The sequence below is a fragment of the Salvelinus sp. IW2-2015 genome, linkage group LG11 (assembly GCF_002910315.2).
Source record: "Salvelinus sp. IW2-2015 linkage group LG11, ASM291031v2, whole genome shotgun sequence".
Classification (NCBI taxonomy): domain Eukaryota; kingdom Metazoa; phylum Chordata; class Actinopteri; order Salmoniformes; family Salmonidae; genus Salvelinus; species Salvelinus sp. IW2-2015.
Genome location: NC_036851.1, coordinates 32,026,112 through 32,048,873, shown reverse-complemented (window position 1 = coordinate 32,048,873; position 22,762 = coordinate 32,026,112). Strand labels below are relative to the sequence as shown.

The 22,762-nt window shown below is 42.2% G+C and overlaps 1 protein-coding gene across 1 annotated transcript in view; it reads right to left on the bottom strand.

Moving 5' to 3' along the window:
* The window catches only part of LOC111970191 (E3 ubiquitin-protein ligase MARCHF9-like), a 40,306-nt gene extending 18,184 nt beyond the window's left edge, over window positions 1-22,122 (bottom strand). Inside the window, exon 1 of the mRNA XM_023996779.1 lies at window positions 20,377-22,122. Coding sequence (XP_023852547.1) covers window positions 20,377-20,721 — 345 coding nt within the window. The 5' untranslated portion in view covers window positions 20,722-22,122. The remainder of the gene's footprint in view (window positions 1-20,376) is intronic.
* Window positions 22,123-22,762: the final 640 nt, after the last annotated feature.

Sequence of the window (22,762 nt, the reverse complement as noted above, 5' to 3'; positions counted from 1 at the left end):
AATGTTTCAAAAATGAAAAGCATTGTATTTGGGACAAATCATTCACTAATCCCTAAACCTCAACTAAATATTGTGTAACGTTTGTCGTCGGGAGAAGGAGAGGAGGACCAAGGTGCAGCGTGGTAAGTGTTCATTATTTTAATAAACAACTGAACAATACAACAAAACGACAAACGAACAGTCCTGTAAGGTGACGAAAAACACTAAACAGAAAATAATCACCCACAACTCAAAGTGGGAAAACAGGCTACCTAAATATGGTTCTCAATCAGAGACAACGATAGACAGCTGCCTCTGATTGAGAACCACACACGGCCAAACACAAAGAAATAGACAACATAGACATACAAACATAGAATGCCCACCCACATCACACCCTGACCAAACAAAACATAGAGACATACAAAGCAATCTATGGTCAGGGCGTGACATATTGTAATAAATAATGTGGAAATTGAGAAAGTTGAGGTGACTAAACTGTTTAGACTAACTCTGTATTGTAAACTGTCATGGTCAAAACATATTGATACAACAGTAGCTAAGATGGGGAGAAGTCTGTCCATAATATAGTGCTGCTCTGCCTTCTTATTTTACCTTTATGTAACTAGGCAAGTCAGTAAAGAACAAATTCTTATTTTCAATGACGGCTTAGGAACAGTGGGTTAACTGCCTTGTTCAGGGGCAGAATTATATATTTTTACCTTGTCAGCTCAGGATTTGATCTTGCAACCTTTCGGTTACTAGTCCAATGCTCTAACCACTAGGATACCTGCCGCCCCATAGAGGGGTGGCAGGTACCATCAACTTATTAACAGCACTATCAACAAGATAGGTCCTCCAGGCTCTAGTTTTGTTGCACCTGGACTACTGTGTACATCTAAGGGCCAGTCGTGTGGTCAGGTGCCACAAAGAGGGACTTGGAAAATTGCATTTGGCTCAGAACAGGGCAGCACGGCTGACCCTTGGACGTACGCAGAGATAATATGCATGTCAATCTCTCCTGGCTCAAAGTGGATGAGAGTTTGACTTCATCTCTACTTGTATTTGTGAGAGGTATTGACATGTTGAAAGCACCGAGCTGTCTGTTTAAATGACTAGCACACAGCTCAGACACACATGCATACCCCACAAGACATGCCATCAAAGGTCTCTTCACAGTCCCCAAGTCCAGAACAGACTATGGGAGGAGCACAGTACTACATAGACCCATGACTACATTGAACTCTATTCCACATCAGGTAACTGATGCAAGCAGTAGAATCAGATTTAAAAAACAGATACAAATACACTTTATGGAACAGCTGGGACTGTGAAGCAACACAAACATAGGCACAGACACATGCATACACACAGATGATAACATGTACACAAATTTTGTGTTGTAGATATGTGGTAGTGGAGTAGGGTCCTGAGGTCACACACTTAGTGTGTTGTGAAATCTGTTATGAATGTTTTAAAAAATGATATAACTGCCTTAATTTTGCCAGACCCCAGCAGCTAATGGGGATCCATAATAAATACAAATTCTCAGCGAGCCTAAACAAACTATATGAACCCTGAACCCTAAGTATAATACACCTGAAAAATAAATATGTAAAGTTCCAAAAGTGGGATTTCCCCGCCAGCTAACATGCAGGGGATTTCAACTCTCCAATGTAGACTCTTAAGTCTGTATAACCATTCTATAGCCTCATCATTTATAAATATTCAAATAAAAATCAATGAAAGAAGACTGAGGCTCTTCCACCAAAGACCAAACCTGGGCACCTTCGGAAAGTATTCAGACCCCTTGACTTTTTCCACATTTTGTTACATTACAGCCTTATTCTAAAATGTATTAAATGTTATTTTTTCCTCGTCAATCTACACTCAATACCCCATAATTGTCACGATCGTTGGAAGCATACTCGGACCAACGTGCAGCGTGATCTGGGTTCCACATCTTTATTTATTTAAAGTAAGTGAACCACATAACAAAACAATACAGAATAACGAAACGACAATGGAGTGCTGACATACAACTACACATAAACAATATCCCACAAAACACAGGTGGCAAAAAGCTACCTAAATATGATCCCCAATTAGAGACAACGATTACCAGCTGCCTCTAATTGGGAATCATACAAAATCACCAACATAGAAAAACAAAGCTAGAACCCCACATAGAAATAATAAACTAGACTAACCCCCAGTCACGCCCTGACCTACTCTACCATAGAGAATAAGGGCTCTCTATGGTCAGGACGTGACAATAATGACAAAGAAAATGTAGCAAATTTATAAAGAATACAAAACTGAAATATCACAATTACATAAGTATTCAGACCCTTTACTCAGTACTTTGTTGAAGCACCTTTGGCAGCGATTATAGCCTCAAATCTTCTTGGGTATGACGCTACAAGCTTGGCACACCTGTATTTGGGGAGTTTCTCCCATTCTTCTCTGCAGATCCCCTCAAGCTCCGTCAGGTTGGATGGGGAGCGTTGCTGCACAGCTATTTTCAGGTCTCTTCAGAGATGTTCGATCGGGTTCAAGTCCAGGCTCTGGCTGGCCCACTCAAGGACATTCAGAGACTTATTCCCTAAGCCACTCCTGTGTTGTCTTGGCTATGTGCTTAGGGTCGTTGTCCTATTGGAAGGTGAATCTACGCCCCAGTCTGAGGTCCTTAGCACTCTGGAGCAGGTTTTCATTTACTGAGGAGTGGCTTCCGTCTGGCCACTCTACCATAAAGACCTGATTGGTTGAATGCTACAGAGATGGTTGTCCTTCATGAAGGTTCTCCCATCTCCACAGAGGAACTCTGGAGCTCTGTCAGAGTGACGACCGGGTTCTTGGTCACCTCCCTGACCAAGGCCTTTCTCCCCCGATTGCTCAGTTTGCCTGGGCGGCCAGCTTTAGGAAGAGTCTTGGTGGTTCCAAACTTCTTTAATTTAAGAATGATGGAGGCCACTGTGTTCTTGGGGATCTTCAATGCTGCAGACAAATTTTGTTGCCCTTCCCCAGATCGGTGCCTCGACACAATCCTGTCTCTGAGCTCTACGGACAATTCCTTTGACCTCATGGCTTGGATTTTGCTCTGACATGCACTGTCAACTGTGGGACCTTATATAGACAGGTGTGTGCCTTTCCAAATCATGTCCAATCAATTGAATTTACCACAGGTGGACTCCAATCAAGTTGTAGAAACAGCTCAAGGATAATCACGGGAAACAGGATGCACCTGAGCTCAATTTCAAGTCTCATAGCAAAGGGTCTGAACACTTATGTAAAAAAGGTATTTCCGTTTTTTATTTATAATGAATTTGTAAACATTTCTAAAAACTTGTTTTCCCTTTGTCATTATGGGGTATGTCATTATGGGGTATTCTGTGTAGATTGCTGAGGATTTAATCCATTTTAGAATAAGGCTGTAACGAAACAAAATGTGGAAAAAGTCAAGGGGTCGGAATACACATGGTCCCGTGTGGCTCAGTATGGTCCCGTGTGGCTCAGTTGGTAGAGCATGGCGCTTGCAACGCCAGGGTTGTGGGTTCATTCCCCACGGGGGGACCAGGATGAATATGTATGAACTTTCCAATTTGTAAGTCGCTCTGGATAAGAGCGTCAGCTAAATGACTTAAATGTAAATGTAAATGTAATACTTTCCGAAGGCACTGTAGATTCACACAGATCTCAGTCTGAGCTATGATGGCAGTTACTGTAGCAATAAAAAATAATACAAATAATGTTACTGAACAAGAGCACTTGAGAACTCACATTACTGCTTCATGACCAGATTTGAATGAAGCTATCCAATGCTGCAAAGGCGCAGCGTAAAGTTATTTACCCGAGAGAGTCAATAAACCTAGCAGCCTTTTCAGGTGTGTAAAGCTTCTTAGGCGTTCTGTTGACCATAATCTACAATGTGGCACGGTACAGAAGTGAGTAGTCTATCTTCATTTTCTCGAGTTGGTTCTTCACCTCATCAAACGCCTTCGTACAACCGCTGTGGAGTAGTCTTTGAAGAATGAGACCCTTGGTCCTGTGTGCTGAATACCATCAGATTCAGCACCAAGGAATCCATTCCTCAAAGAATTTAACTGAGCGTGTCCCTACATTAATTTCCGGGAAACCCACCACACGGATATTGCATCTCCGTCCTCAATTATCCAGCTCATCAATGTGCTCCGCCATTTCATGCACCTGTTTCTCAATTGTCTTTATCTTAGTGTCCATTGGTGTAGTTGAAGTTTCCACAGTAGCAATTCTTCCTTCCGCCTCATCAACATGCTTGACAACCTTCTGTAGTTTGGCTGAATGGCCTGTTATTGCTTCTAAGACCATTACTATCTTGACATCAATCACTTTAGTAATGTTATCAGTCATCTTTTGGATCACTAGATCCATTGTGCCTGGATCAGCAATGGTGTTAACTTCACTAACGTTAGTTAGCTCACCCCGAACATCTACAGAAGTGGTGGTTTTGGTCTAGTTCTTAGTAGTTCTGCTGGGCATGCTGTCGGAAACTTTTGAGAAATAGCCAACAAGACTCATTGTAGGGTAAATTATTTAGCAAATTCTACCATTTTTTCAAGCTAAGAAATAAATATAAAGAGAAAAATGTACATTGAGTGTCCCTGTGTAATTTTTCCACAACAATTTGGCGTCAACGACCAGCATGATTGATACTGCCTGCGGAGCTTTCCAGTGGGCGTCTGCGAGGAAAACCGGTGGCGCATTTTATGAAGCGTGAGGGAAATTCCTGTGTGACCAAAAGAGGACGAGGACCCACCCAGACCAGACTCTTACTGTGAGCTGCCCAGGAGGAGTCACATCATCCACGAACAATTGAGGGACGGCAACTGATTTCAGTAAATCAATTTAAATGAATCTGTGTAAAAAGAAAATCAAGGTGAGTAATGCATAAAAAGGTACCCACAGTGTTATAGAGAGAAGACTATTCACTAGTTTAATGAGAAGACTAGAGCAAGCGCGTAACGGTACCATGGAAAGCCCCGCTGACAGCTGTCTGTAGGCATTTACAAGAAATATCTATGTGGTCTGCAGCCATAAAAAATAACAGTAGGTATTTTTGAGTACAGGGTGTTATTTATGTGCATAGCAAGTAATGACAGAGAGAATCGTTGGAGATCGTGGGTAATGAGGAAATTATCTAGTGTATTTGGGAATAGTACTCAGTGAATGTGGATGTGAAAGGTGTGTGATTGTGAGATATGACATATTAACCTGATTGAAATTTTGCTGATTGAAATTTGGATAACAAATTATTGAAATTATGACTATTGGAATTTGGATAATAAGATTGAAGTATGGATAATAAGAGCATTGAAATTGAGCTATTGTTACGGATACAAGTATTCTGTGTGTATCCTGTGTGTATTTCTTTTCTCTCCTTCTCCCCTACTCACAGGTGACAATCATCATTCCCCAATCAGTCATCAATCAGTCGCTAATCAGAAGACACCTGCTCCTTTTCTCCTACCCAATCACATTCCCTTTCCCTTGGTTTAAAAACCCTGTCAGTTGTGTTCTCTGGAGCTCGATCTCTTTGTGTAGCCATCTCTCTGTAAATGCCATATGTTTGTACATCGCTTGTGTGGTTTAGCATCTACATGTCACTTTGTCCCCACCTGTGAGTATTGTGTTTGTTTGATAGTGGGAAAAGGGGGTAACCAGACTGTTCGCCCATGGCCATACACTACCCGTAGGTAAACTTTGTTAAATACACTAGTTAGAACTGGGCGGACCACCCACTGTATTTCTGGTTAGTTAGTTGTTGTTGAAATAGGCTAGTCTAGCTTAGGGGTGTTTTTGGGTACTTATTCTTTCTTTTCTTGGGTCCAGCTCAGCCCCTTTTCCTGCCCCCCCCCCCCCCCCCCATTACGTGGTTTACTAATAAACCTGAGTTTGACGGTAGATTTAAGTTGTCGTGGTTATTTGTTCTCACTGTTACGTTTTCACTATTATAATTTGCGTGAGTTGTGTTACGGGTCCCATTACCACCCCCACCCCCCCCCCCCCAGACTGTCGGGCCAAAGGGATTCGTAACAGCTATTAAGTACTGAGTGAATGAGAGCTGTCAGGGGACTAGCTGTCACGTTCGTAATAAGGACGGGACCAAGGCGCAGCGTGATTTAAGTTCCACATCTTTATTTCGGTGAAACTTCAAAACAATAAACCAACAACGAAACGTGAAAGTAGTGGTGCACATGCACAAACACAAAACAATATCCCACAAACACAGGTGGGAAAAATGGCTACCTAAATATGATCCCCAATTAGAGGCAACGATTACCAGCTGCAGATAACATGTCTCAGAGGATAAGATGTCTTGTTAGTAAGAAGGATAACATGTCTCATTAGTAAGGAGGATAACATGTCTCGTTAATGTCGAGGATAACATGTCTCGTTAATGTCGAGGATAACATGTCTCATTGGTAACGAGGATAACATGTTTCTGAGATTATTTAGATTATATGAGGATAACATGTATCATCAGTGGAGTTTGATGTATAATGTTATTATGTATGGGGATATGAAAGAAGAGAGAACTATTTCCGAATAAGATGTTAAATAGAGCTAGTGTAAATATCTAAACCCCTGTATGAATAGAACACTAGTCTAGATGAGGAAGTTGTGAAGTAACACATGTATAATGGGTTACTATAGATAAAGTAACATAATATTGAGTATAATGGGTTATTATGATGATCATTTGAAGTAAGAATAGAAAAATAATAATATACAACTAGCACACTAACACGTTGACGTACGTGAGTGGTGACAAAGTATTCTGAGGAATGTTCAGAGTGGTCCCTTTAAGGATCATTTGTATGATAAGGTTAAAGCATTGTACAGGACTTGACTTACCCCTTATCATATCACCTCCACCTTACCTGCCACCCTAGACCCACTTCAGTTTGCATACCGCCCAAACAGGTCCACAGATGATGCAATCGCTATCACACTGCACACTGCCCTATCCCATCTGGACAAGAGGAATACCTATGTAAGAATGCTGTTCATTGACTACAGCTCAGCATTCAACACCATAGTACCCTCCAAGCTCATCATTATGCTTGAGGCCCTGGGTCTCAACCCCGCCCTGTGCAATTGGGTCGTGGACTTTCTGAAGGGCCGCCCTCAGGTGGTGAAGGTAGGAAAAAACATCTCCACTTCGCTGATCCTCAACACTGGGGCCCCACAAGGGTGAGTGCCCAGCCCCCTCCTGTACTCCCTGTTCACCCATGACTGCGTGGCCATGCACGATTCAAACACAATCATGAAGTTTACAGACGACACAACAGTAGTGGGCTTGATTACCAACAACGACAAGACAGCCTACAGGGAGGAGGTGAGGGCACTCGGAGTGTGGTGTCAGGAAAACAACCTCTCACTCAACGTCAACAAAACAAAGGAGATGATCATGAACGTCAGGAAACAGCAGAGGGAGCACGCCCCTATCCACATCGACGGACAGTACTGGAGAAGTTTTAAGTTCCTCGGTGTACACATCACGGACAGACTGAAATGGTCCACCCACACAGACAGCGCCTCTTCAACCTCAGGAGGCTGAAGAAATTTGGCTTGTCACCTAAAATCCTCACTAACTTTTACAGGTGCACAATTGAGAGCATCCTGTCAGGTTGTATCACTGCCTGTAGTGGCAACTGCACCACCCTCAACCGCAGGGCTGTCCAGAAAGGGAAAGGGGGATACCTAGTCAGTTGTACAACTGAATGCATTCAACTGAAATGTGTCTTCCGCATTTAACCCAACCCCTCTGAATCAGGCAGGGGGCTGCCTTAATCAACATCCACATCTTCGGCGCCCAGGGAACAGTGAGCAACTGTTCTTGCTCAGGGGCAGAACAACAGATTTTGACCTTGTCAGCTCAGGGATTCGATCCAGCATCCTTTCCGTTACAGGCCCAACGCTCTAACCGCTAGGCTACCTGCTGCCCCAGGATGGTGCGGTCTGCACAACACATCACCGGGGGCAAACTACCTGCCCTCCAGGACACCTACACCACCCGATGTCACAGGAAGGCCAAAAAGATCATCAAGGACAACAACCACCCGAGTCACTGCCTGTTCACCCGCTACCATCCAGAAGGCGAGGTCAGTACAGGTGCATCAAAGCTGGGACCGAAGGACTGAAAAACAGCTTCTATTTCAAGGCCATCAGACTGCTAAACAGCAATCACTAACTCAGAGAATCTACTGCCTACAAAGAGACTCATATCACTGGCCACTTTAATAAATGGATCACTTGTTACTTTAAACAATGCCACTTTAATAATGTTAACATATATAACATTACTCATCTCATATGTATATACTGTACCTTATACCATCTATTGCACCTTGCCTATGCCACTCGGGCATCGCTCATCCAAATATTTATATGTGCATATTCTTATTCCATCCCTTTAGATTTGTTGTGTATTAGGTAGTTGTTGGGGAATTGTTAGATTACTTGTTAGATATTACTGCACTGTCGGAACGAGAAGCACAAGCATTTCGCTACACTCACATTAACATCTGCTAACCATGTGTATGTGACCAATAACATTTGATTTGATTTGAAATGTTTCTAGAACATTATCTTATATTCTGATAACATGCCAACCATGTTCTGTGTATGTTTGGTGGGACGTTGGTGGAATATTCTCCTCACCCACAGAAAACTGGACACATGAATGTTGTTACAACTTTCCTATGAAACGTGTTTATAACATTAATATCTTAAGTTCTGAGAAATGGTATCCAAGTTTTGGGTAAGTTCTATTGACATTAAGGGAGTGGTCTCGTGGAAATATTCCTTGCACATCACAGGAACATTCCTCTGAAAACGTTAGTTAATGACCTAATGAAACCTAAAGGGAACGTTCTCTAAAGTTGTGGTAATGTTAGTTTTTAGCTGGGTAAGCACTGAATGGTTGGTGAAGCTGACACGGATGTTCTAAAACATGTGGGATTTTTACACTTGTTTTGGAATACTAGTTGTTCCTGCGAAAACCAGCACCAGCACCTCTGCTATACAGAGGGTTTTCTCTTTCTTTTTCCCACTGAATAAGGGTGTTGTTTGTACAGCCTCTGCCAATCCATCTGTCATTTGAGACACACATGAGTACACCTTCAACTTGATATCTAGCAATATCCCTGGATTGCTTTCTAAAATTGTCATGTCATATAGCCACTGGCTGAGGTTAGAGGTCAGGGTCAGATAATTTATTCCATTCCATTATGTCCTGCCATCAAGTGCCGGGCATTATTCACTGTGGTAGAGAAAGGATGGAGGATGGAAGAGCACATGCATTTCCATGGTAATAAGATGGTATACATTCACCAGGATAGCCCACTAAAACACATTACAAAATTGAGTACAGGGATTGTACATAAAGGTTAAGTGACATTTTGTGTGATGGAAGCAGGTGTATACAGTAAGAGGCATATAAATGTCAGTGGATAAGTGACGGGAGCATTAAAGTTTGCATTATGGTTACTGTACACAAGCACAGAACATGAAAGGAAATTGTTAAATGCTGAGAATGATCTTAGCTCATGATTGATAATCAAGGACGTTCATGGGAGAGAATGTATAGTTTTACATGATTTGGGAGAGGATGACATTGCTAATCCAGATATAGCCCAAACATTAATTGGAAATGATTGGCACCATTCCAGAAAACCTTTTCAAAAATGTAAATAAGAATGCCAAGAATGTATTGATTTAAAGAATGTGTACTCGTGGAACATGATTTGAGAGAGAATGGCATTGCTGCTAATCCAGATTCCCACCGAACTACCCTAACATTATATTAAATGAAAATCATTGACACCATTCCTAAAAACAGACTCACAGGATATATCTTCAAAAATGAAACCAGTATTCGTAGCAGTGAAAGTCTAGATAGGTTTGGAGCACAATTCTGATCATCATACTGTGTACAATCGTTGTTGTTGTTGCTGTTGCCATTTGTCTGGGTTTGAGAAAGTAGACTTGGGGCAGGAGAGGGATAAAGAAAAACGGAGATTGAGTGTAATGGTAAGTGCTGGCTGTGAGGATTACAGCTAAATGTAACAGAGATAATGAATGAAAAGACAGTGGCTACCGGAGGAGTGTGTGGGAATAAGCCTGTATGTTTTTGTAAATGCTCTCATTACCACAGCGATAATGATTCCCATTCGTTGTCCTGCTCTTTTCTAAATGCCTGAAGTGCAAACAGCTTTATCTTCCCATCCCCCTTTCCTTCTCCCCCCTCACTCTCTTTCTCTCCTTTTGCTCCCCTGTTTCCCCCTCTCATTGTTTCCCTTTCTCCCGCTACCTTTCTCTCTCTCTCTCGTTCTCCACCCCTCTCTCTCCGTCTCTCACTTCTTATGTCTCCTCTCCTCTCTCTGGCAAGCCCATGTTATTGTGAGTTTAGTTAAAGCTCTGTCTTTGCAGTCTCTCTCTGTGTGTGTGTGTGTGTGTGTGTGTGTGTGTGTGTGTGTGTGTGTGTGTGTGTGTGTGTGTGTGTGTGTGTGTGTGTGTGTGTGTGTGTGTGTGTGTGTGTGTGTGTGTGCGCGCGCTCAGATTCCAGATAGCCACAGGGCTGCTGTAGAGAGGGAGAGGAGAAGAGAGGAAAGAGAGGCGGAGGGGAGGACGGATGAAGGAAGGGAGGGAGGGGGATGGAGGAAAGGGTGGACGGTGAGTCAGCTCACTGCCTGTTTGTCAGCGTGGCATGGCCATCCTGAAAGCCAATGGCTTGTGCCACTTAACATGAAAACCCTACCATTATGCACACTTGCAAAACACACTTGAGCTTTAATGTGGTCAATTTTTCATGGGCATACTTTATGTGGAGTAATCAGTCTGTCAGTGCTGGTCAGCGCCTTCATTCAATAGTAGTGACATCACAGAGGGAGTTTTTTTCCACTGTGATCAATCCTCTAAGTAATCCAAAATAGTATGACTCATTTCTCTCACCCCTATTGCACAGATTTTGTTCTCTGCATTGAATAGTGTTATTGGTCTCCTTGTTCATTCTGTGAAAATGTTATTGTATTTCAATCCTGAAAGCAAGTGTATCTCAGTCTTGGGGTTCAGTAAGAATAAAGTAAGACGTCTGGATGTAGTAATTGAGCAACAGTGAATTCATCGTCAATCAAGTAATATTCTCAGCAAGCATCTAATGCTCACAGACATGGTCAATAGAAAACATTCTCTTCATATGCTAATGACATTTTCAAAGAATGTCTCCACAGAGTTATGAAAACGTTTCTGAACTATTCATGGAATGTATCTGGCATGATCATTCCTGGAATACGCAGATACAAATCTATTATAGAAATACCTATGAACATTCTGGGAACCAACAATTGTTAGCTGGATTGTACTGTATGTATCTTTGCCTTTCTGTCCCTATGATGTATTGGCGGATAAAGAATATGGGGTTAGGGAAGGGAGTGGCAGTGTGGGGGATGGGTGGGTGTGGGGCATGGGTGGGACCAAACTTGATTCCCATCCCAAAACACGCACAGAGTGCCCATCACAACAACATTATATAAATATAATTTGTTTCGGGGCATGTAAATATCCACGCGAGTTGATGGTTCAGCTGGCAAGGACGGAAGGGACTGGGGCAAAAAAGCACCAGCAACATTAAACGGGGTAAGTCAAGGGTACGTGAATCTGCTCCTTGGGCATAATGCCTTAATGAATCAAATAAAGTGGACAGCTAGGTGAACCAATGGTATTTGTTAATGTGATGTTATGGAGAGACAGGTGGAACAATGATGACATTATGATTGAAAGATACCAGGAGATCGGTGAAACAGTGATGTCTTCATGAATTCAATGGTGTCGCCTGTTGATATTGATATAAGCCTGATGGAATGTTGTGAGCTGGAGTGATAATCTCATGACTATGAAATGCTGAGGATGTCTTTATAATTTTGAAGCTATAGATAGATAGATAAGGGGCCATGTCTATATAGTGTCTCAGAGTAGGAGTGCTCATCTAGGATCAGYTTATCGCTGTCCATGTAATCCTATTCATTGTGATAAAAAAGGAAAACATTTACCTGAATCAGCACTCCTACTCTGAGACGCTTGATACATATGGCCCTAGGTGATAATATTATCATTAATCAATGGTTATTGATAAGTGGACCAAGGGATGACATACCCTTCATGCCAACAACACATGTCACGATCGTCGTAACGTTGAAGAGAGGAGGACCAAGGAGCAGCGTGAAATGAATACATTCTTGATTTATTTTAACGAAGACGAAAATGAAGAACACTTGACAAACTAATACAAAACAATAAACGACGAACGTGAAGCWAATGAAAACTAGTGCTGACACAAACACTACACATAGACAATAACCCACAACCCACAATACAAAACAGGCTACCTAAATATGGTTCCCAATCAGAGACAACYCAAAACACCTGTCTCTGATTGAGAACCATWTCAGGCCAAACACAGAAATAGACAAACCAGACAAACAACATATAATGCCCACACAGATCACACCCTGACCAACCAAAACATAAAACATACAAAGCAAACTCTGGTCAGGGTGTGACAACATATATTTAGTAACCAAGGAAATGTACTTATAGGCCAGGTACAATAGCACACAACGGCCTTGGAAGCTTGAAGTATGGAACATGGAACAACAGAAGCAACAATTGTATAACTATGGGGAAAGATAGAAACGACAGATACAAGAAAAACAATACACAGAGAAAGCAATAGGTCAAGAATGTGAGAGGCTGAGACAGACAGTTTACATGATGTGACACACATCAGGGCCTGTATTCAGAAATAGTTTCAGAGCAGGAGGGAGTTTTCCTTTATGATCATAATGAATAAGATTATGTGGACAGGGTAGACCTGATCCTAGAGACACTTTGTGAATACAGGCCCAGGCCTGGTTGATGCACAGTGACACAGCATGTCCATCTCTCCGTCTCAGGTTGACAGTGTCAACAGGGAGTCACCCCCATCACTGGATGGGCATGAATATTTGATACCACCTGATGAGGTGGCTAATTGTGTTTGTCGAAGATAAATGGCAAACGCCAGGGAGGCTGGGCCATCATCTGTTGAGACACTTATCCTGAGAAATCGATGAGGTGACAGAGGAGAGAATAGACTACATTCTCAGAAAAAAATWGTTATATGTGGCACCATTTGTCCCTATAGGGCACGGGTAGGCAATTCCAGTCCRCGAGGGCCTGATTGGTGTCACAGTTTTGCCCCAGCCCCAGCTAACACACCTGACTCCAATAATCACCTAATCACGATCTTCAGTTTAGAATGCAATTTGATTAATCAGCTGTGTTTGTTAGGGATGGAGAAAAAGTGTGACACTAATCAGGCCCTCGAGGACTGGAGTTGCCCCCCATGCTATAGAGGAACCCTTTACAAAAAGATTCCCCTACAGAATCATTTAAGATCAGATAGAACTCCTTCTGGTTCCAAATAGCACCCTTTAACAGGTTCTACAGATGTCACTCTTGTGTTGCTGAGAAATACAAACTTTTAGTTTAGGTTTCTAAACTTTAGGCTTCTAAAGTTTGTAATTTCCACTTTTGAAATGTCAGACTTGATTTGCCCTAACAATTTTTTTTTATCAAACCCTACAAAAATGTCCATTAATTATAATCCACATACTATTCACATTTCCTGTTGCTGCAGGGTTATTTTCCTGCTGTGGCAAACCTACTAAAATTAAGATCATACATCTGTATTTGGAACCCAGGTTCAATTTGGAACTCAAAAGGCTTCTATCTGACCTGAAAAGGGTTCTATCTGGAGCCTATTTTCACAGGGTTCTCCTGCAGGGAAAAATGGTGCTACATATCCCTCTTTGTTTCTGGGACTGTACTAGAGAAACTCTTATAGAGGGACATAGTTGTTGTAGTGGTATTGTATGTGATTAATGTTGTGCGCTTCCAAATACTCTGCTTGTTCCCTCAATGGCTTTCAATGAGAAACATTTGGAAATGGAATTTGAATTCCAGTTTACTTCCTGAATTGAAAAAATAAATGGCATTCAAGTGTTTATCAAGTTGAGTATAACCTAGCTATAGAATGGGCTGATGCGTGAAAATGTCATACTGTAACAATATCAAAGCCAAAGAGTAGTCTTTGTGAATAGTTTACACAGAATCATCATGACAAAAGCTCAAAAGCTGCAAAGGCAAATGTAAAAAATGTATGTTCTCAATTAACCATGTGGTTTAAAGAGATAAGAGAATGCCTAAAATATTCATTTTATTTTCATCACCTTTTTCCCCACTCTATTGTTCTTTGGAGAACCAGACGGGTTCCCCTCCACTGGGATTCTCTACCTCTAACCCTATTACAGGGYCTGAGTCACTGGCTTACTGGTGCTCTTTCATGCCGTCCCTAGGAGGGGTGCGTCACTTGAGTGGGTTGAGTTACTGACGTGATCTTCCTGTCTGGGTTGGCGCCCCCTCTTGGTTTGTGCTGTGGTGGAGATCTTTGTGGGCTAACCGGCCTTGTCTCAGGATTGTAAGTTGGTGGTTGAAGATATCCCGCTTTGGCAAAGTGGGTGGGGTTATATCCTTCCTGTTTGGCCCTGTCCGGGGTATCATCAATGGGGCCACAGTGTCTCCTGACCCTCCTGTCTCGCCTCCAGTATTTATGCTGCAGTAGTTTGTCGGGGGCTAGGGCCAGTTGGTTATTCTGGAGTACTTCTCCTGTCTTATCCAGTGTCCTGTGTGAATTTAAGTATGCTCTCTAATTCTCTCCTCTCTCTTTCTTTCTCTCTCTCGGAGGACCTGAGCCCTAGGACCAACGTCAGCTACTGGGCATGAGACCCCTTGCTGTCCCCAGTCCACCTGGCCTGCTGCGTTCCAGTTTCAACTGTTCTGCCTGCAGTTATGGACCCCTACCTGTCCCAGACCTGCTGTTTTTACTCTTAAGATCGGCTATGAAAGCCAACTGACATTTATTCCTGATTTTATTATTTGACCATGCTTGTCATTTATGAACATTTGGACATCTTGGCTCTCTCTAATTCTCTCCTCTCTTTCTTTCTCTCTCTCGGAGAACTGAGCCCTAGGACCATACGTCAGGACTACCGGGCATGATGACTCCTTGCTGTCCCCAGTCCACCTGGCCTTGCTGCTGTCCAGTTTCAACTGTTCTGCCGCGCGTTATGGAACCCCTACCTGTCCCAGACCTGCTGTTTTCAACTCTTAATTATCGGCTATGAAAAGCCAACTGACATTTATTCCTGATATTATTTGACCATGCTTGTCATTTATGAACATTTTGAACATCTTCGCCATTGCTGTTTATAATCTCCACCCGGCACAGCCAGAAGAGGACTGGCCACCCCTCATAGCCTGGTTCCTCTCTAGGTTTTCTAGGTTTTGGCCTTTCTAGTGAGTTTTTCCTAGCCACCGTCTTCTACACCTGCAGTTGGCTTGCTGTTTGGGTTTTAGGCGGGTTTCTGTACAGCACTTCGAATTAGCTGATGTACGAAGGGCTATATAAAATAAACTTGATTGATTGATTCTTTCCCCACTGTACTATTCTACCTTACTGTCCATCTCTCTCCCCCCTTTTCTCTGTAGCCCTCTCTCTCTCTCTCTTGTATCTTTCCCCTCCCCCATTCTCTTTCTCCATCTTTTATCATCTCTACTTTATGATCTTGCTCTCGCCCTGGTCCATATAATTTGGGATGTACCATATAAATGAGACGCACACACACACTCTCTCACGCATGCATTCACACACTGGCACACACTCGCACACAAACACACACGTACACACGRACACACACATATTTTGACATGTGCATAATTCCAGAGTTACTACTGCTCCAGAAACACCAGACGGGGACATGATTTACAACATTCCTCTCTGACTAGACCAGTGTGAAAAAAACATAATATATTTATTCATGGGGTGATCAGATTCTTCTACCCATATGGTAATGACCACTTTCTGTATCGTTTCTATTTAGAGAACTAATACACAGGTATATAGAAGAATGCGTAGGAAGACATGTATTGGAGTGAGTACAGTCTTCATGGTGTGAGTTTCAACTAAAACCCTGGGATTGCATGTGGGACAGTTGTCCATCTTGACAATCCACTGTGGGCACTATAGGTTCCATGAGCATGTCTCTCCATTGATGTTGGATGAATGTCAGACTCTGCCTGCAGTCCAATGCCTTACACATCAGCACTCTCCGTCCAGCAGAGCCTGGGTCCATACACGTGTACCACCACCACCACTTCACTGCAAATAACATAGAGCTATAGCCAGCTGTTTCAAGGATATTCTTAGAACTATACTTGCTACACTTTCAAAACATATTCTCATCTAGGATAAGAGACTCCTCGACCTCCCATTTGAAACCCCCTTCCTAAGKTTTTCTTTATCTGCAGTCTTTCAACTAATGAGAACATTTTACCCATTTAATATACATGTACAGTTAGAGGTTTGGAAGGATTATCATTCCCCAGTGCAGAGGTGGAATAATACACTATATGTAGATTTGTGATAAGGTTAGGGCACTATACCCCTAGCTACAGGGTTTCTGCAGACTCCACAGTCCTCTCTTCATCTCTCTTATTCTCCTGCACAGTAAGTCCCCATCACGACACTCCTATAAATCAACTCCACGCAATGTTGTCATTTACGTTCTATCAATGGATCCACGTGCCTCCTTTCAAAGGACACCACCAAGGCTAATGAAAAGTATTCAGGGGTTCTGTCTCATTTGATTCCCTCAGTGGATGCTTATATCACGGGACATGGTGCTGCAACAGAGACTGTTTCTATCTATAATATTACAGCCCAAGGCTCGCTTACAGGGAGACTGAGCTCAGGCCTTTTTGTTGTTGTTGCTTTTTAACAAACAAATTGTCAAATAATTTTAACAAAACGTATTTTAATTTAATTCACTCAAGTATACAGGAAGAGTATTTGGTAGAGAAACAMACATTTTCTACAATCACTAATAGACTTTTAAGGGTTGTTTTTTGTATGTGTTTCTTGACAATGTTTCAAATATTTTGCACAGACAAGAATCTTTGTTGATTAGTTGTGATTCGATGTCATGATAAATGGGCAAAGGTCATTAAATGCATTACCCCATGATGCACTTTACTACTGTATTTCAATGTATCTACTGTATGTCCTACTGTATTCAATCTGATGGATGTRCTATTGTCATTGTTGGTCCCTCACATGTTGTTACACTTCTTTTGATGTTATTTGTGTTTTCCTTTTTGCCTGTGATGAAATCACAGGACCTTCCCACTGGGTAAGAGAATTTCGTTTTTTTCAACTAACTTTTAACCTAAATCCAATGACATGGTAACATTTTTTGTTGATTTCATGTGAATTCATGTTCGTTGATAACTAAACCAAATGTAAAACAAAACTAGACAATGAAATGACGTCTGTGCCCAGTGGGTTAGCTGACACACAGTAGTGTCAGGTTCAGACTGACAGTGAATCAAATCATAACAATCAGATTATTATTGAAAGCACTTCTGCTCTACCCATGCAACATGACACACGAAAGGCCTCTGAGATATCCGGGTATGCACAGGAGTTAGCGAGCATTATCCATCTCTATATATCAGTGCAGGCTGCTGAGGGGAGGACCATGTGTTTGATGTATTTGATACCATTCCACTAATTCCGCTCCAGCCATTACAAAGAGCACGTCCTCCCCAATTAAGGGGCCACCAACCTCTTGTGCTATATATGCAGACTATGTAAAAAATCTATGTTTGTACACTTAGGCCTACAGTTTATTGTTCCTTGTTTAAAAATCTGAGCATTAAATATTAAAGCAATTGTTTTCTTCATAGTGTCTTACACTACTTGTTATATACCTGCAGTATTCATCTTTATCTGKTTCTTGGTGGTGGAACCACTGCCTGTTTTAACCTGAAAAGATCTGCATTGGCACAATATATGAAACAACATGTATGTATTTATGTACAGTATGTATGTATTTACAGTACCAGTCAAAAGTTTGGACTCATTCAAGGGTTTTTCTTAATTTTTTTACTATTTTCTACATAGTAGAATAATAGTGAAGACATCAACATTATAAAATAACACATATGGAATCATGTAGTAACCAAAAAAGTGTTAAACAAATCAAAATATATTTTATATTTGAGATTCTTCAAAGTAGCCACCCTTTGCCTTGATGACAGCTTTGCACACTCTTGGCATTCTCTCAACCAGCTTCACCTGGAATGCTTTTCCAACAGTCTTGAAGGAGTTCCCACATATGCTGAGCACTTGTTGGCTGCTTTTCCTTCACTCTGCATTCCAACTCATCCCTAACCATCTCAATTGGGTTGAGGTCAGGTGATTGTGGAGGCCAGGTCATCTGACTCCATCACTKTCTTTCTTGGTTAAATAGCCCTTACACAGCCTGGAGGTGTGTTGGGTCATTGTCCTGTTGAAAAACAAATGATAGTCCCACTAAGCACAAACCAGATGGGATGGCGTATCGCTGCAGAATGCTGTGGTAGCCATGCTGGTAAAGTGGGCCTTGAATTCTAAATAAATCACTGACAGTGTCACCAGCAAAGCACCCCCTCACCATCACACCTCCTCCTCCATGCTTCATGGTGGGAATCACACATGCGGAGATCATCCGTTCACCTACTCTGCATCTCACAAAGACACGACGGTTGGAACCTAAAATCTCAAATTTGGACTCATCAGACCAAAGGACAGATTTCCACTGATCTAATGTCCATTGCTCATGTTTCTTGGCCCAAGCAAGTCTTTTCTTCGTATTGGTGTCCTTTAGTAGTGGTTTCTTTGCAGCAATTCAACCATGAAGGCCTGATTCACGCAGTCTCCTCTGAACAGTTGATGTTGAGATGTGTCTGTTACTTGATCACTGTGAAGCATTTATTTGGACTGCAATTTCTGAGGCTGGTAACTCTAATGAACTTTTCCTCTGCAGCAGAGGTAACTCTGGGTCTTCCTTTCCTGTGGCGGTCCTCATGAGAGACAGTTGCATCATAGCACTTGATGGTTTTTGAGACTGCACTTGAAGAAACTTTCAAAGGTCTTGACATTTTCCGGATTGAGTGAGCTTCAAATCCTAAGGTAATGATGGACTGTCATTTCTCTTAGCTTATTTGAGCTGTTCTTGCCATAATATGGACTTTGTCGTTTACCAAATAGGGCTATCTTCTGTATACCACCCTTACCTTGTCACAACACAAATGATTGTATCAAACGTATTAAGAAGGAAATAAATTCCACAAATTACCTTTTAACAAGGCACACCTGTTAATTGAAATGCATTCCAGGTGACTACCTCATTAAGCTAGTTGAGAGAATGCCGAGAGTGTGCAAAGCTGCCATCAAGGCAAAGGGTGGCTACTTTGAAGAATTGCAAATATAAAATATATTTTGATTTGTTTAACACTTTTTTGGTTACTGCATGATTTCATATGCGTTATTTCATAGTTTTGATGTCTTCAATATTATTCTACAATGTAGAAAATAATAAAAATAAATAAAAACCCTGGAAAGAGTAGGTGTGTCCAAACTTTTGACAGGTACTTGCATGTATGTAAGGAACAATATATGTATGGAACAATGTATGGAACCAAGTACGAACAACTATATTGAAAAAAATGTGCTGTCTATTGGAAAACTGTCCCTCAAACAGGATAACAATACAATAATGTTTAATATTGGCACAGCACTGATAGCCATCCATGATGTAAATTCTCTATAACACTTTGTGAAAGTTTGACCCATTGGAGACATTTCCAGATTTTATGTTTCATGAGTTGCTTCATGAAACCAAACTTGTGGCACCCTAATGGGGTCACAATTGCAGAGCTTAAATTTAACCGGAGCTGTAAGTCACTGAAGGAAAACACTGCTTATGCTCCTCAATGGGAGGAAGCTGTATCACTGTCTGTTTGGGCTGCAGCTGGAACATGAGGATGCAGAAACATGTCAACATGTTAGTTAAAAGCTTTTTATCCGCATGAGTTATTCTGGATTCCAGGAGAACGTAACAGTCTGCATGGAGCCAATGTGTCTCTTATGGGGTCTTTGGAGACAAAGGTTGACTTTATCTATTGTGGAAAAGTTTGGTATTTGCCCTGATAAAATACATGCTTGTTTTCCTCAGCCATACGGTGATACCTGAGCTTCCCTGCAGTGTGGGCTTATGTATAGACCTGAAATACATGTGAAGAACCAACTTTGAAGCCTTGAAGGGACTTACAGGCATAGCCCTGGAAACAATGGGGAGACAATTGGTAATCAAAAGGGGCCTAGGGAACTGTAGCCTAGACGTGGATAGATAGGTGAAGGACAGGAAAGCCTACCTGTTCGGGGCCCTGGAAGCAGATTCGGCACTGCGGCGAGCGCATGCCACTGTCCAAGCTGCTTGTGAGCGATACAGTGTCCAGGCTCGCTTGGAGCTTCGCATTCTTCTCCTCGAATGCCTGGCTCCGCGGCCGGGGATTGGTGCCATAGTACTCTTCTTCGTCGTCCCGGGTAGAGCAGTCGAAGGGTGGCCACCCGCAGCCTCCTACCCCGAGCCCTCGCATGCTGCTTGTTCGCCTGTCTGGGTTTGTGTCAGAATCGGTCCCCCGTCTTAAGCCAGACCGCATCAAAACCAGCACTTTCAGTTCATTGAAAAACATACGGATCCGGTACTTAAACATCATGAACTAGCCCACATTGGCAAAATGCGTCTGTAGGGTGAAATAGAAAGTATCAATACATTTAGTTGTATAAATCAGGCATTTGTTATGCACGATTTGAGAGCCAAAATGGGCTTTGTAAGTAGCCTATTATTATTACCAAGTGCAAACCTATTTGGTTCAAGTAGCCTTCCCTAGCTATGGGCTATACTATCAAAACAAAAATACCAGAGGTTTCTATAAAAAGCATGACTGCCGAAAAAAAATATTGGTCAACGGTAATCAAAACATTACAATGTAAATACATTGTATCTCTCATTGTTACATTTTCTCTGTTACCATGTGTAGCCGATAGACAATGCGGAAGTTTTTCATGGATGGGCAGTTCTTTTGGAATTCAACGGATGCCGATACAACAATTCCCGATAGCTTTCAGTGTGAGCGATGAGCATAACCAAACAGCAATAGGATCAAACTGAATCCCCTCATGTACATTTTCGATCCAGTCACTTATGGCACAATGGCAACGCTTGCGTTTAACGGGAGCTGTCCAAGGTTCTGAAAGGAAATTCTATCGCAAGCAGAGAGGGAGCAAGATAGAGGGGAGCGGGTAGCGTTGAAGGCTCAGGGATAATATACAATGTTATTAAAAAACAGATGTCACTATGTCATCCGTAATTCCACCGAGTCATTTTTGGGTGTTGCTTTCATCTGTTTAGTCCGTACAAAAAAGGCCAGTTGACAACCACCTCTCTTTTGTTTGTCCCTCAATGGCATGCTAGACTTCAAAACACCGTATTTTTCTCTTCCCCTGTTTCCTCACTGTTTTTTCTGGCTGATTGTTAGAGAATATGTCCCTCACGGTTCCCTCTCCACATAAGTCCGAGAGCCACTTTACTATCCAACGTGTTCGCATTTTAAACAGGATCGGACGAGACACCAKAAACCTGTAGAAGAACACACATCCCTTTGCCATTGAAATTCCATGCTGTTTTTTGTTCTTCCTGCAACGATTCCTGCAGAACACACACCAGGAAGAACAGAGATGGCAGGGAATAACCCCCCAGAGTATGGGAACGAAGCAAACCGATTACATCGCCATGCCAGATCAACTTTGCCACCAAAWAACGGGTTCGTTTACTACCAATAACTAATTACGTCCATTCAACAACAATAAAACGTTATTTTACGTGGCATTGTTTAAATACTTGCTTCTGTCAGCAGACGTGCCTCCATCGAAATTGATTTGGTGGACGAACAAAAAGAGGATCCTGCCATAAAAATGCATGCTAGCCAAATTGAAACACAGATGTGTTTTTTTGTATCGTTGTTGTCACCTCGTTTTCCTATGATTATTCCTTCCTCAGTCTATCCGCGAAGGAAAAAAAGCTCTGCCGTCTTGCTGCGCATTGGCAGAAGCCGCTATCCGAGGTTCTGATTTTCATGTGACGTTGCGGCCACGTGCTAGTCAGTGTATCCCGGGAAATCTAAACGGTGTATGTAATGTCAGTGGACAGGGACTGATATTAGTAGTCTGCCACTTCCATTGGGTGAACCTTCTCTCAAATGTGTCTCTCTTGTTACATATGCCTATGCATAGTTTATTCAACCTTCTCTCAAACAAGTCTAGGCCTATCATCTAAACAGATACTAGGCTCTTGGCTTACATGAATGTTGTAATAATACACATTGCTTCACTGGCTACCCAACAACTGTTGTGTTCTTTCATGAAGTTCAGCCATGTGTTATTTAATGCCACAAAGAAAATGATGAACGAATTTCAAAGAACTTGGCCAAGCAGCATCAAACGACTGAATAGATTAACCATGCCATAACTAGATTAGAGTTGAATCACAGCCATATGAAAACATTAGTCACAGAGATATGAAAGCAAGGATGTGAGGGGGGTAAAGCCTCTGTGTATTGTGAGCGCTGTCTGGCGGGGCCGGACCCCCGCCGAGAGGCACCCCGGATCGAACTCTCAAGGGGGCGGATGCTCTCTGTCGGCTCCACATGCAGTAGCCTATATGGAGCCGAACCAAGGTGTACACAGATTTAAACTCAA